Source organism: Carlito syrichta, unplaced genomic scaffold, assembly GCF_000164805.1.
Source record: "Carlito syrichta isolate Samal-C Ts95f unplaced genomic scaffold, Tarsius_syrichta-2.0.1 Scaffold94724, whole genome shotgun sequence".
Taxonomy (NCBI): Eukaryota; Metazoa; Chordata; class Mammalia; order Primates; family Tarsiidae; genus Carlito; species Carlito syrichta.
The window spans coordinates 65,824-81,276 of record NW_007038820.1 but is presented as its reverse complement, the minus strand read 5'-3'; the positions used below and the strand labels follow the sequence as shown (position 1 = coordinate 81,276).

General features: G+C 38.1%; 1 protein-coding gene across 2 annotated transcripts in view; it reads left to right on the top strand.

Annotated features, from left to right (window-relative positions):
* SLC38A4 (solute carrier family 38 member 4) overlaps positions 1 to 15,453 on the top strand; it is a 68,579-nt gene that overhangs the window by 51,248 nt on the left and 1,878 nt on the right. For both annotated transcript variants that reach the window (XM_008061291.2, XM_008061297.2), the window contains exons 7-15: positions 876 to 957; positions 1,048 to 1,130; positions 1,241 to 1,299; positions 2,690 to 2,965; positions 3,098 to 3,177; positions 4,797 to 4,897; positions 6,593 to 6,717; positions 12,814 to 12,958; positions 13,727 to 13,824. In XM_008061291.2, the coding sequence (XP_008059482.1) occupies positions 876 to 957; positions 1,048 to 1,130; positions 1,241 to 1,299; positions 2,690 to 2,965; positions 3,098 to 3,177; positions 4,797 to 4,897; positions 6,593 to 6,717; positions 12,814 to 12,958; positions 13,727 to 13,824 (1,049 nt within the window). The remainder of the gene's footprint in view (positions 1 to 875; positions 958 to 1,047; positions 1,131 to 1,240; positions 1,300 to 2,689; positions 2,966 to 3,097; positions 3,178 to 4,796; positions 4,898 to 6,592; positions 6,718 to 12,813; positions 12,959 to 13,726; positions 13,825 to 15,453) is intronic.

Below are 15,453 nucleotides of genomic sequence, written 5' to 3'. Positions count from 1 at the left end.
TCAAGTTTCCATGTAAAACTTGCCAGTTTTCTTTTTAATTGAGTCTTTTGACCATGTGTCCAACAAATTAGGGTTATACTTTACTGAAGGGATGGTCTTTGGAAAGAGGTGAAGCGTAAATCTTTACAACTGTAAGCAAAGTTGTAATGCTATGTATATTTATATATATTTATTTTTCCAGAGTGAAGGTTTATGGATTTTATCAGATTTTCAAGAGTACATGATCAATCATATATCACTTACCTAAATGCTTGAAATTTTTCCACATTGTATAATTCCTTATTTGACTAAAGAGTAGGATATTGAGGGGGAAAAAAACTTCACTGACATAGGGGAGAAGCTTTTTGTCTCTTGTATTCTTTCATCCAGGAAGACTCCAGTTTTCACAAAAAGTAGTCTGAGACTTTATGTGTCCCTCAGAGAGAGCCCAGACAACTAGATTGGCTCCATCTCCAAAAAGCCAGAGTAATGTATAAACTTCTCAGATCTGCCCTGCGATCTTCCCTCTCTCATCTGACCCATGCCTTTTGTTGCCCAAGTTATAGACATTAAAACAAGCACACACAGTATGGCCATGATGATTTATAACTGATGAAACTGCAGCTTCACCGTAAACCTTGGAGCTGGATTTAACACCGAATCAGCCCTGATACTGTTAGCAAAGATTCACCTGCAAGAGCTAGAGCGCCAAATGTCAATTTTTGGAAAAGTACTTGGAACCAGTGCAGACTACTCGGTGGCTTTTCTGTTCACTTGGGGAATTAGATGCTCATCTTACTGAGAAGAATAAATGTCCCAAATGTCATGACTTCTTACAACTTGCGTGTGACCTCAGTGCTATGCACACCACTAAGCTGTCACGTTTTCCATTTTAGCAATGTCAAGCTACCTCTTTATCATTAAATATGAACTACCTGAAGTAATCAGAGCATTCATGGGACTTGAAGAGAATACTGGGTATGTCCTATGTTCCCTCTGTGACATCAAGTGACTCATTCTACTTGTAATTTTCTGGTCCTATTGTCTTTGTCTCTCTTTCTCTTCTAGAGAATGGTACCTTGATGGCAACTACCTCGTCATATTTATATCTGTTGGAATTATTCTTCCACTTTCTCTTCTGAAAAATTTAGGTAAAGACATTTTCTAACTGAAAATGTTTTTTCTTTTTTTTCATATTCTAATAGGTAAGCTGATTTTAGATGCCATATTCACCTTCCAAATTTTTTCTGCTAACTTTTAGGTTACCTTGGTTATACCAGTGGATTTTCTCTTACCTGTATGGTGTTTTTTGTCAGTGTGGTAAGTGACTCATTGACATGATCCTTGTAGCTTGGTGAACATGAGATGTTTTTTGTATCTAAATTAGAGTTCTCAATTTTGTTCAGGTACTTCAGTAGCATGAAATAATTCTTGCATCACAAGTTATTTTCTTGTATTCTACTTTGGAATTAGAAAAGAGCAATCATGAGTTTAAAAATAGTTGAGTTACAATGTCAAGGCTGTTGCCAGTGGTAAGTTCTAGGCACACTGGGTTTATATTTGGACACAGGAACATTTCGGGTAGGAACATGACAATAACCTAGTATTTAAAAGGGTGGATGAAGTGAAGAATCCCAGAAAAGAGATAAGTAGGCTATAGCCATATTCACATGACTCAGCCATTCTCTCTTACACATTCTACCCATTAAGAGAGGGCAGCTGAGTCTGGGTGTGGTGGCTCACACTTGTACCCCTAGAGCTTTGGGAGGCTGAGTCAGAAGGACCTTTTGAGGATAAGAATTTGAGATCAGCCTGGGAGACAGAGTGAAACTTTATCTCCAAAATAATGATAATAATAATAATAATAACAATGATAATAATAATAATAATAGCTCAAGCCTGTAATCCCAGCACTTTGGGAAGCCGAGGTGTAGGGATTGCCTGAGCCCATGGGTTCAAGAATAGCCTGGGCAACTTGGCAAGACCTCATCTCTACAATAAATCAAAAAATAAGCCAGGCATGGTAGTGCACGCCTGTAGTTCTGGCTACTTGGAAGACTGAGGTGGAAGGATTGCCTGAGCCCAGCCAGTCGACGCTGGGGTGGCCATAAGCATGCCACTGCACTCCAGCCTGGGTAATGGAGGTGAGACTCCAACTCAAAATAATAATAATAATAACAACAATAAAACAAAATATAGAGAGGGCAGCCTCAGTGGAAATGAAGAAATCTGCCTCTCTCCACCTCTGTCAAAAGGGGGAATTTCTAGCACGATCATGAGTGCCAAAATGTATAAAGCATTTCCCCAAAGAGGTGAAGGGGGAGGAGAAAAATTTTGATGACTCATGTCATAATTAGTTGGAAGAAATAAAAGATAGGAAATGTAGCAAGGAAATGATCATCTTTCTCATGGAAGTGTGTGAAAGAGATTTGGGATGGAGTCATGCAAAATACTGTCCTGTGGACTCCGAGAAGTAAGGCTGCCAACCACAGTTCCAACTCTTTTCATAGAACAGAGACTAGAGGGGTTCTCCATTATTTATTAGTCTAAAAGGAAGTCCTAGCTGAGTTTCCTGCCCCATAAGCCATACATCTGAATTCTTAGTTCATTGTTTTTCCCCAAAAAGCTAACTTCTGGGTTTTTGTTGTTGTTTTTTGTTTTTGTTTTGTTTGGGGTTTTTTTTGTTTGTTTGTTTGATGACTGGGTCTAGGTGATTTACAAGAAATTCCAAATACCTTGCCCCCTGCCTGTTCTGGACCATAGTGTTGGAAATCTTACATTCAACAACACACTTCCCATGTATGTGGTAATGTTACCCAACAACTCTGAGAGCTCCGGTGTGAACTTCATGATGGATTATGCCCACCGCAATCCAGCAGGGTTGGATGAGAACCAGGCCAAGGGCTCTCTTCATGACAGTGGAGTAGAGTACGAAGCCCATAGTGATGACAAGTGTCAGCCCAAATACTTTGTATTCAACTCTCGGGTAAGTGAGAGGTCCAGGCTTCTAATGAGCCCAGTTATATGGTCTCTGAGTTTTTATTTCATCAGCTGAGATGGCCCGAGATTGCCATCTATGTTGGAATGCTAAACGTGTGGTGGTGTCCTTGTTTTTCAGACGGCCTATGCAATCCCCATCCTAGCATTTGCTTTTGTATGTCACCCCGAGGTCCTTCCCATCTACAGTGAACTTAAAGGGTAAGACAGTCTAGCATTTTGATTTGCTTTGAAAATCTGCTCATATGCTCAAAGTTTCTTTAGGAGGAAATGTGGCTTATAGCTTTCTCGTCAGAGAAAGTTTGTGCCATATCCACTCATCAGTAATGTGCTTTAACCAAAACGGTGTGAATCAGCCCACCTGTAGTACAACCTTGCCTGCTTCCTTCTCTCCTATCTCTCTACTATAATGGTTCATGGGAGGGCTTCAGGGTAGTTGGACAAGGAATCAATGGTTGTTACGATTTGGGCAGGTATGGGGAATTTAAATTTGAATTTTGGTGGGAAGAAGTGATGTCACCTGAACTTAAAATGACAACACCCATGAAAACCAAAAATTATGGTTAGGGCTATCTTGATAAGCCGTGGATGTTATTTGTGGTCAGTTCCTAACCCTTGTCTAGAAGACATCCACCACAAGAGATGTGCCAAAATCTGACCTTCATTATCTTATCTGTACAATGGAGACATTGGCTAGAAAATATTTTTCTTCATGCTGATGGTTTATGATTCATTCAGATTCTTTTCCCTTTGAGGTTGTTGACATTTGCTTGGGGACAAAGGGTATGAGATTACAATAGCAGCTTCCCTCTCTCCCTTAAGGGAAGGTTGTCATATAATAATTCTCAGCTTTTTAAACTCAGACATCAATAACCCCAGGCTTCATTCTCACTAAATAGTGACAACTATCCCCATAAATTCTGATTCATCTCATAAAAAATTTTTGGAACACCTTCAGTTATTTTGATGTCTTTGATTTGCTTTGAAAATCACATGGAGTAGTTACTCCAGATCTGGCAATTGACTAAGGCAGCCAGGTACACTCCCTCTAGAATGGTTTCCAGAAGTTGATCGGGTAACAATAGCAAGTTTCCTGGTAGTCTGAACTCTTGACAGTAGTGCTTTGCTGATTCAAGTAGGTTTTTTTTTCTCATTAAACTCATCCCATCATTAAAGGCAAAAGCTTTCTACATTAGGAACCAGTTTGCTCTTTATGTTAATTACATTCCTACTTATTCAGTAGACAAACTTTCTTATTGACATGAATAGATTCCTCCTCTTGGAAAGTGGCTGTTTCTAACACTGAGGAGTTGTATTTAAGAAAAATAGAAACGAATCCTTGTTAGCTCTCTGATACGAATTCAGATCAGCAGTAAATTTATGTACTAGAAATGTGGTTTCTTTTTTTTTTTTTTTTTTTGAGTTGGAGTCTCACTCCGTTACCCAAGCTGGAGTGCAGTGGCACGCTCAGGGCCACCCTAGTGTCAATCTGCTGTGCTCCGGTGACCCTTCCACCTCAGCCTTCCAAGGAGCCGGAACTACAGGCATGCGCTACCGTGGCCAGCTAATTTTTTATTTATTGTAGAGATGAGGTCTTGCCAAGTTGCCTGGGCTGGTCTCAAACCCATGGGCTCAGGCAATCCACTTGCCTCGGTCTCCCAAAATGCTGGGATTACAGGCTGAGCCACCAAACCCAGCTAAATGTGGTTTCTTTATGAGTAACAGACATACTTTTAAATAATTATTTCTTATTTTAATTTTAAAAAGTGATATTTTTATAAGTTTAAAAGAACAAAGTTTGTTCTTCATTTTCTTTTCAGACGGTCCCGGAGGAAAATGCAAACAGTGTCAAATATTTCCATCACGGGGATGCTAATTATGTACCTACTTGCTGCCCTCTTTGGTTACCTGACCTTCTATGGTAGGTCACTATCAAAGTCATTCTCTATGTGCAAATCCTGATTAGACTGACCATTGACCTGGGTAGGTATAATTTTTTAAATTGGTCTCTATAAGCATGATCTATAGATGACACATACTCAATTAACATGCAGTTTTAGCTTTGTCAGTTGACCTAATAAAATGGAGCCTGAACCAGCCTGGCTAACAAGTTACAACAATTTGTGAACTGTCACACTTTTTATGAAAAATATCCCTCAAATGAAATCTTTTTCCTCTAGGGATAGATGATATTTCTTTGGCTAGACTCCCTAACCCATCTCAGGCTACAAGCAATGAGAATGAATCCAACTGCATGTGGTAAATCTCTTTTGATAGAATAATTAACTGTCAAGCAAATGGCAGAAAAATTACAAAGTCCTCAAGTTTGAACTTGCTTCTTATTTACCAGTCAGATCTGGAGCTTGGGGAGTTAGGTAGAATTCCTGTCTTATCCCATTATATTCTTTTATGGTGAATTATAATCCTAAGAAAGAGGACATGACAGAATTATTTTTAATCTGGGAATGCACCACAGAAAAACTGAGTATGGTCACATTAGATTGTGTCTGAAACATTTTTCTCTCTGGCATCTTAATCGTATACAAAGGGAGTAAGTTTGTATTACTTCCATGAAGTGTGGCCCTATAGACAAATTTCATGGAGTCAAACATTGACTTGGTAGCCTATGTTCACAGCAATCAATATACCAACATAATTTTTTTTTTGTCTAAGTCTCTCTAACATTTTGGATTTTTTTTTCTCTGACTAACGTAGTAAATTAAATCGATTGTATGACAAGTTGGGGAGAAAAAGACTCGGAAGTAGTAGATTTTTTAATATTTGACTATTAACCAAGCACATGCTTTAGACTGGGCATTAACTTTTTGCCAGTTGTGAAATAATGAAAGTCAAGGTAAATACCATTGAATGCATTTTTACCCCTTTTTGTCTGATCTTGGAGACAGTAGTGGGAAAATCAAACTACAACCGATTTAATAACTATCTCCTTGTCATTTGTGTCTAGAATACTGAATGAATGTTTTTGCAAATAGGGCAGCAGCTTCATCTTAGAGCAGTATTCGTTGGGAGACCCTGTGTCAATCATACTAATTTATCCTTGCATGTTACTTATACTTGCTCTAATGAGGTTCATAAGACAAGAAAAAAACCTGAAAACGCCCAAGAGTACATGTTTCAGTGTAATGATGGAGTCATAGTTGTTGAGATTGAAAAAAAGTTAGTGATTATTTGTCTTGAGTTTCCATACTGGGTTTGGAGAACTGCCATAGAGAATGCCTAGGAATATGGTGGTAGGATGACAGAGACAAGCTGGTGGGACTTGGCCTCTCATCCCCTTCAACGAGAGCTCCTCAGCTTCTGTTTGGTTTGTAATGCTCCTGTACAACAGAGATAGATTCATCATGATGCCGAGGAGCTTAAGAGGTGCCTTAGCAAGTTTATATTAGCTCCTGCAACTGTATAAGCTTCAGGATCCCTTTGTTCATTTCAACAAGGGTCACATAGCTAATGGGCTCAAGATAAGAACAGATGTGCCTGGATTCCCAAATAGGGATCTTTTCCATTGTTCTGTGCTCTCTCCATAAAATGTTGCCCTAAGTAGCCAGTGCTGACTTGACAACATCAGATGGACTCATCCTCTTCTTCCTCTCTGTAGGAGAAGTTGAAGATGAATTGCTTCATGCTTATAGCAAAGTGTATACCTTTGACACCCCTCTTCTCATGGTACGCCTGGCGGTCCTGGTGGCAGTAACACTAACAGTGCCCATTGTCCTGTTCCCAGTAAGTACAGAAAGTTTTCATGAAAGAAATCAGTTAGAGCATTACACATGTTCTGCCTTAATATGGATCTGATTATAATGTGAGTTTGCAGTTGCAATGCTTAAGGGCATTATTATTTTTCTATAGCATTTTGGAACCACTTAAAATTGACCATTTAATATGTAGATAAAACAAGTTTTTTAGGTGATATTTTTAAAATGTAGGAAAAAATCATGAAATTTATTTTTAAACTCAAATTTAAAAAGTAGGCCTTGAGCTGCTGCCTTGTGGGTTAGTAAAAATGAGTAGGAGTTCACATAACTTTTGAAACTCAAAAGCCAAAACCACTTTAATGTTAAAATCCTATTGAATTTCGCCATAGTTTTGAAGGCATTTCATTTTTTTCCAGTTTGTTGTGCTGCAATAACATCCAAACTCACACTATTGAATCTCATTTCTTGAAGATTAATGAAAAAGGAATTCATGTTAAATGAAGTATACACTAGGAAAAATTTTTTGAGAAATAGTTTTGTTATCTACCATATAGCTCTCTCACATGTGCCCTCTGCCAGACCCAGACTGGTATCGCCCCTTCTTGGCATTTGCTACTGGCGTCAATTTGTTCTGGGACCCCAGGGCAGGGCTGGTCATGGGGATTTGGCCTGCATGAGTTAAAACCACCACCTATGGATAAACACTGGTCTTCACCCTCCTGCCAACTCTTCTCCTTTCATACACACTGAATTTACTCATTCATCTGAGGGGAAAAAATAAGCAACACAGTAACCAGCACTGTCCTGGACATAATGTTCCATAGAGGGCCCAGCATATAAGGACTACTTCTATAATGGCGCTGTGGTCACTTTAATGCAGCTTGTGTGCGGAAATATATTTTGGCACATTCCTTTTTCATGAGCACATGAAATCAGATTCCTATTACTATGGTGGCTAATATTTTACCCTTAAATCATGGCTTGCCTCTAATATATCTGAAAGTATTTCAAATGACACACAGCTTTTGCCTAAAACCAGCTCCACTTGAGTACAAGACAGAAGACAGCTAGAAGCAGAAAGTATAGGATAGGGTAAAATTTCCAAGCAAACAGCTTCAATGAGAAAAGAATATCTGGAGTCTTTTTGTGTGTGTGTGTAAAACAATCACTAACTAAATTTAGTACACAGTAGGCACTCACATCATTGTTGAATCAAAGCATTTTATGAAAGCAATTAGTGATGTGCTTCTGTACTGCTTTATTCATATTCATATCATGTTTTCAAGTCATGGTCTCAAGAGATTGTTGGACTTGGCCATGGGCCAAGTTGAACCATTTGGTCTACAGTTGAACTAATGCCCGTCATAGTATAACACTGATGGCTGCAGTCATTGTAATAGGAAGTAAAAGTCATTTACTGATGAACATTTCACCTCAACATTGAAAATCCAAATTTCTCCCTAGAAATTCTTCTCCTTTGAGACAGCTGAAGCACTGGAATAAATCTGACCATCAGGAACAGCTATTGTTTTTACCCATTCAGTGCCATTAGAACCAAAATTGAGCATGAGAAGCAAAATTCAGAAAAATAATTAACTGCTATCTTTCATTATGTATTTTTATCCAACATGAGCCTTTATGAAACATTTTGCACATAATCCTGCCGTTGATCTTGTGATGTTACATTGAAGTGATCTATATAAATGACCCTTCCCCACTGGGTAGTAAGGCCCTGTAGGTTGAAGTCGTGCACAGTGACTGGTACAGAGGCTGTGCTCAGTAATATTTGCTAAGAAAAATGGCCTCTAAATGAATCTTGCCTTTTCTTGAAATGTATGAAAATCCTTTTCTAGGAAAAGCACAGGCTCTTTCCCTTGCTGACATGTGCCATGAATTCAGTTGGGGTGAAGATCTGGGCAAACGGAACAAACCTTCGTGAATGTGTCAGATGCATAGAGAGAGTGACAGCGAAGTGGGCCCAACTTCCTTGAGGGGGTCCCAGTCAAGTCCTACAAGATTAAATTCAGATACTTTTTTTTTTTGCCAAAGTAACAGAAGAAGTTGTTAGTAGTGTTTTGCTGCTACTGCTCTTTTTAAAAAAAATTTGGAGCCTAGATGTTCAGTGTGTCAGTAAAGGAAAGGGCACTTACATAAGTGAAAGAGCAGGCAAGGCTCTGTGGCTGAATAAGCCTCAGTTGCCTGTATCCTGACAGAAGTCAACTGAATTGCTGTGGATCTTTTAATTCCAGGCTCACTCCTCAGGGCAGTTTTTTAACATGTAACAGCCAGCAAGTTTCCCTATCCTTTTCCACCACCATCACTACCTGCCTGTATCTTCCGCTTTCCTCTTTACCATGGTTCTTCTGATAGATTAAGAAACTCTTGGCCAGTGAGAAGTTTATTTACTTGCTTTGATATCCCCACATATAACAAAACAAACCTAATCTGGATGAAAGTCTGTCAGCTTTAGGTATTATTTTGTGTTCCCCTTCTTTCAAAAAATAATAACTGGGCTCTCTTTCTTAGGATCCTGAGAAGAAATCACAAGAGTTTATTTATTTATTTTTTTGTTTTCCTTTACCTGATTGATTACTTTTCTTTTCTCCAATCAGGTTAGTTTTTCCCTTCTTAGTAAAAGACACATAGTAACTGCTTGTAATGTTTGTTGAACAAATGAATAAGTGAAGTGAATTAAGACTAACTTTTTCATTAGCAGCCCAACATTTCTTTCTCTCTTAGTAGTGGGTGGAAGATAAGATATGGGACAAGGATATCTCTTCTGGAAAAGTACTACTTCCAGAGGATTAGTCATGTTGTTTTCAGCATGAGCTTCCCTTTATGCAGTATGGTTTCCATTTCACCATGAAACACAGAAAACCAAATAATCCCCATAGCTTCATCATGAACACACAGACTCAAATTCCACCTGTCAAGCCTTTAAAATACGATCACATCTTGGACTCTCTAGTGACTTGTATTCATCATAGCAAAGTCATTCTTTTCGCTTATGTTGCCTTCAGATCTCTTGTTTTGAAGTGTATATAGAGTAGACATACATAGAAATACAGCAGATACTGCCGTGAACTGCAGTAGAATAGTGACTCATAGGTATTTTCTTTTTTTAAATCTTTTTTATTATTTTTTATTATAAAGATGTGGGGTACAATTCAGGGTTAGGTATACAAACATTGATTATGCAGGTACCCTTATTGATGCGGTATGCCCCTCCTTCCCCTAGCAGTTTCCCTCAACTGCCAGTCCCACCCCCATCCCCTGACAGTTTCCCACTAGGATTCCCAGTTTGCCGATCCCTTTCTTATAGTATTATAATAATTGTCCAAGGTCCACTTAGACTCATAGGTATTTTCAACACCCTTGCCCTAAGTAAACCTACAAAGTGAAAGTGTGAGTCACTTCTAAGAGAGTTGTTTTTTTTTTTAAGAGTTCAGAGGTAAGGCTCTCACTTTCACTGTGCCTCTACCTTTGTGACTGTCACATTGGGTCCCCACATCAGTACACAGCACCTCCTCTCAGGCTCCTGTTCAGGACACTCTTTCTAGACATAAAAGATGTTTTCTTTAAAGCTGAATAGAACCTTTCTGGAATTATTCTGGGTCAGAGGGCTGGAATGTCTCTGGGGACTTCCCCTACCCACAGCATCTGACCCACATTTCCAGGTTCCTAGTGGTGTGTGTCAGTAAAGAAAAGGGCACATACATAAGTGGAAGAGCAGGCAAGGCTCTGTGGCTGAATAAGCCTGAGTTGCCTGTATCCTGACAGAGGTTAACAGAACTGCTATGGACCTTTTGATTCCAGGCTCACTCCTCAGGGCAGTATTTTAACATGTAACAGTTACCAAGTTTCCTTATCCTTTTCCACCACCATCACCACCGGCCTGTGTCTCCCTCTTTCCTCTGTTGCCCTCTTCAGGAATGCACTGGAAACTCTGTTTACCTTCAGTTGTTTGGGTTCTTATTCTTTATTCACTGTAAGGAAAAAGCTTTCACCATTTACTCAGAACATTCTACCTATTACTCCTGTAAACTTTCTGTACTCTCACATCATTAGACCACATGGTAGTCTTTCTGGAAGTCATGAGACCTTAAGAAAGCCCATTAACGTTCAGATGCCCGGCACATGTAAGATCACCTCTAACTCAGCTTATTGAATTGAATTTAATTAAATTTAGCCCATTTGAACAAAGGACTAAAAAGCACATTGTGACTTCTTCCTGAAAATGGGCCTGTATTTCATACTTGTTTGTTTATTCTATTAGTTTAGCATAAATTAAGTGCTCAAGTGCTATGTGTGTTTCATAAAAACTTTATTTTAAGCCTACTAATTACTTCAGTTTGGACAATATTGAATACGCATTAATTGAACATCGTAATGTAGAATTTATTAAGGCTGCTGGGGAAAACAACATCAACCATTTTCTTTCCTCAGTTTATTTTTCAGAATGAGTTTCATAATTTTCACTAATTCAATTTTTAAAAACCTTTACAAAGTCATTCTTCAGCTATTTCCAGAGACTATTTGGTCTGCCATTCTAGAAATGAAATTTCCTTTTCAGCCTAAACAGATGGCTTTAATTTTTGGTGGAGCGGTATGAAAGGAATGTCACATGAAAAACTGCAAACTATTTAGCTCCACTTTTTTGTCGTTCATACATGGTTCAAAATGTATTTTGCATTGTCTCTCTTTTAAATGAGTTTCCATCTCCACACCATTAAGAGACTTCAGAATAAAAATTTTCAAGTGAAAATCAACCACAGCAGTTTTAAAAATGTAAACTCATAGCTTAACTGAAGTGCTCACTTATTGAAAAGCCAATAGTGTAATTCCACTAAGTCAAAAAAGTGTCTTCTAAAAGACTCCAAAGATAAGAGTGTTTTTAACTCTGTTAAGCTGTACAAACACAACAGCACTCCCTCCCTCTGCCCACAGGGATCTCTTTATCCGGTTCCATCAGAGTAACTTGAGCAGCTGCTGCAAATGGAGCTTCTCTTGACCCTTTGCCTACTTATTTCGGCTGCTGAAACAGGGTTGAAATCTGACAAGGATACTGAAGGGAGGGAAAGGATTCCTACTGTTAAATTTAATTCATCATTTATTGAGTGCTTGCTGTGCACGAGACATTAAACTAGAAACTCTGAGGAATGTTAAGGTTATTAGGTCCTTATCTTTTGTGAACTTATAAACTATCGATGGGAGAGGTGAAAAAGGAGAAAGGAGTAGACACAAAGAAAATCATATTTTTAAAGTATCAGATGGCAAAACGTTAAATAAAATGCAAAATTAAGAAAAATCTAGGTTTGTAGAATTCCTCTCACAACCTCTTGTAAATCACTGCAGTGCTTGCCCTTAATGTTTAATCCAGTCCAATGAGAGACGTGATGAGAGATCAACAAGGACTTTACTGTGTTTCTGAGTTATATATTTTAGCTCTTTCTGACTGAGATTATTTTTCCAAAAACTTCTGCAAACTAAGAAATTGAACCAAGAAAAATGACACTCCATCTTAAACATAGAAAATTAGTGTCAAGGATGCACAACAATATGAACATGCAGCCATGTGTTGCTTAGCAATGCGGCCATTCTGGAAAAAAATGCATTGTTAGGTGATTTTCTCATTGTGTGAATATCCTAGAGTGTACTTACACAAACCAAGATGCTATAGCCTACTACACACCTAAGCTATATGTTATAGCCCATTGCTCTTAGGCTACAAGCTTGTACAGCATGTGCTGAATACTATGGGTAGTTATAACACAATGGTATGTATCTGTGAATCTAAACATATGTAAATGCAGAAAAGTTACAATAAAAATATAATATTATAATCCTACAGAACCACCATCATATATGCAGCCCGTCATTGACCGAGATGACATTATACGCCACATGACCATACTCAATATCACTGAACTGTACACTTAAAATTAGCTAAGATAGTCAATTCTGTGTTGTATATTTACCACAGTAAAATAAGTGGATAAAAAAGCATCAAGATAGTTTCTGAGAGAAAAACAAAAAATAAAGAAAATACTTTAGAATAATGAGAATATTTGAAGGAGTAGATAATATCAAAGAAGTGAACTTTCCTTTAACCTTCTTATTACAGATTCGTACATCAGTGACCACACTATTATTTCCCAAAAGACCCTTTAGCTGGATAAGACATTTCCTGATTGCAGCTGTAATTATTGCACTTAATAATGTTCTTGTCATCCTTGTGCCAACTATAAAATACATCTTTGGATTCATAGGTAAGTTTCAGAAAGACTTTTATTTAGTCAACCCAAACTTCTTAAATGACAGATGGGGAGTCAGTGTTGGGTAGTCCAGATCTCCAGTTCTTTTCAGATTCACAGATTTCCTTTAGCTACTTTCTCTTCCTCCCAATTGACACTGGTAGCTACCTGAGAGGTTAATGGGCCCAGCTGCCTTTTCTGACAGAAGTAATTTAACTTGGGGTGGACCTAGCATTTGGACTTAGATCTTAACTCTGTTATCAGAAAAAGAGTCAGAAAGATAGATCTTACCTAACAGAAGCTCTCTCAGGCCTATGAGGGTCAGGTGACCAACGGTATCTTCAGAGGAATAGGAGGTTGCTTTTGTAAAGCACATTATTTCCCTTAACTGCATGGTCTATTAATTAGTTTCTCATTTCTGATTGAGAGGTTACTCAACTTTTAAATACAATCTAAAACTTTGAAATAGGTGGAGAGGAAGGGTGTGTGATCAGTTCAAACTCCATAGTATGAATTTATGTGAATCCCTTGTATTATTGCTTGTTATATGTATATATCCTTATGCAACTATGATGTTGGATACATTTTAATTTTCTCTACATACATATCTTCTGTGAATAAGAAACCAAAATGAGCTTATGTGATTTAAATGTGTGGCTTTAATGTCAAGACCTAGGACAAGTTTATTTTTGGTTTCTTTAAAGCGCGTGCCCTTGGGTGTCTACTTTTCTGGGTAAGACCTGCAGTGTAAGACATTGACCAACCCTGTGTTTGTCTCCTCAGGGGCTTCTTCTGCCACTATGCTGATTTTCATTCTTCCAGCAGCTTTCTATCTTAGACTTGTCAAGAAAGAACCTCTTAGTTCACCCCAAAAGGTCGGGGTAAGTAAGGCTTGAAATTTCCCCTATAATTAGTTGTTCTTCAACTTTGTAGAGTAAGCTAGAAAATACACATGGTTCAGAAAAATTAATCAATGAACAAGAACCAAAAGTAAAAAATGGGCTAGAACTCTCTAGTAGGAGAGAAAGAGATGGATTTCTGAAACTCTAGTGTTTCTACTAGAATTCCTTCTTTTCAAGTATCAGATATCCTGTGTTGAGTCCCTCATGCATGTCAAATGCGAATGGACTTTTCCCACAGACACGTGTATTTTATGTTTCTAATGCCAGGCTACTACTGCACTATTCATGCGAAATTATGCAAGAAGGAATTAGACTCCCTAGCAGTGTTATGGAATAATTCAAACCTTTTGGTCATGTCTTTTAGGCATGCAAGACTGAAAAAAATATGTTGCTTTTGTTTTTCTTTCCATAGTACTCTGCAGTCCCTGGTGTGGACTGAGATCCAGAACAGAACCGTTTGTATCACAGCTTAACCTCTTTACATCTGGCATGCAGTCTTATTAAATTAGGGAGTACAAACTTCTTTCCATAGTAGTACGACAGAAACACATGCTAGATATAATTGTTTTTTCCATTAATTAAATAGTATCATTGATTGCTTAATAAGGTCTTATATTAAGACTTGAAAAGAATGTTTCCTAGTGAATTTCTCTGAACTTTTTCCTTGATACCATTCACTTTTTGGGGTTTTTCCAAAACTTCAGGACAGTTTGGTTGATGCTCTTATCCTTTTGCCTCCCCATTTTTTGAAGCAGGATTTATTAAGAGGCAGGAAAGCTCCCACAGTGGGAGGCGACCTGGGGGGATTGCCCTGCCCCCAAATTTTAACTGTTTGGTTCATCTTGCTTGAATGTTTAAAGAAGTATGAACTTGGCAAGTTATTTGTCCTGTTTGTGATCCATTTTCAGTTTGAGCAGATGTTAAAATGAGTAAAATTATTTACTAGCCCCTTTCTATTAAAAACAAATATTCCAGGAGAGGGAGGAGCACACCTCATCAACAAGGGTATCTACATAGTATTAGGAGGCTGATTTGTGTGGTAATATATAAAGCCTCTTCTGCTGAAACCCTGAAATATTTTACATATATAATTTTATTTATTATATGAATATATAATATGTGTGTGTATATTACATGCATGCATACACACATATATACACTTTTGGGCGTGATGTATATTTGGCTTTTGTTTGTGTTGCTTTATAAAATTAGAATCATATTACACACACTACTCCTTTATGACCTGCTTTTTTTGACCTAAAAGGTTGTGAACAATTCCTAGATTATGAAATCTTTTTCTCTCATTTGATTTTTAATGATCACAGGGTATTCTGTCATTTTGATGTACCAAATCGATTAACCATTACTTGATCGTTGAACCTGTGCGTTATGTCTTTTTTATTTATTTATTTTTTTACTTTTATTTTTTTTTTTTTGAGTTGGTGTTTCACTCTGTCACCCAGACTGGAGTGCAGTAGCCGCTCCCAGCCACCGCAGCCTCGACTGCTGGGATCCGGCGATCCTTCTGCCTCAGCCTTCCGAGTAGCCGGAATTACAGGCGCGCACTACCACGCCCGGCTAATTTTTTGTTTTATTGTAGAGATGAGG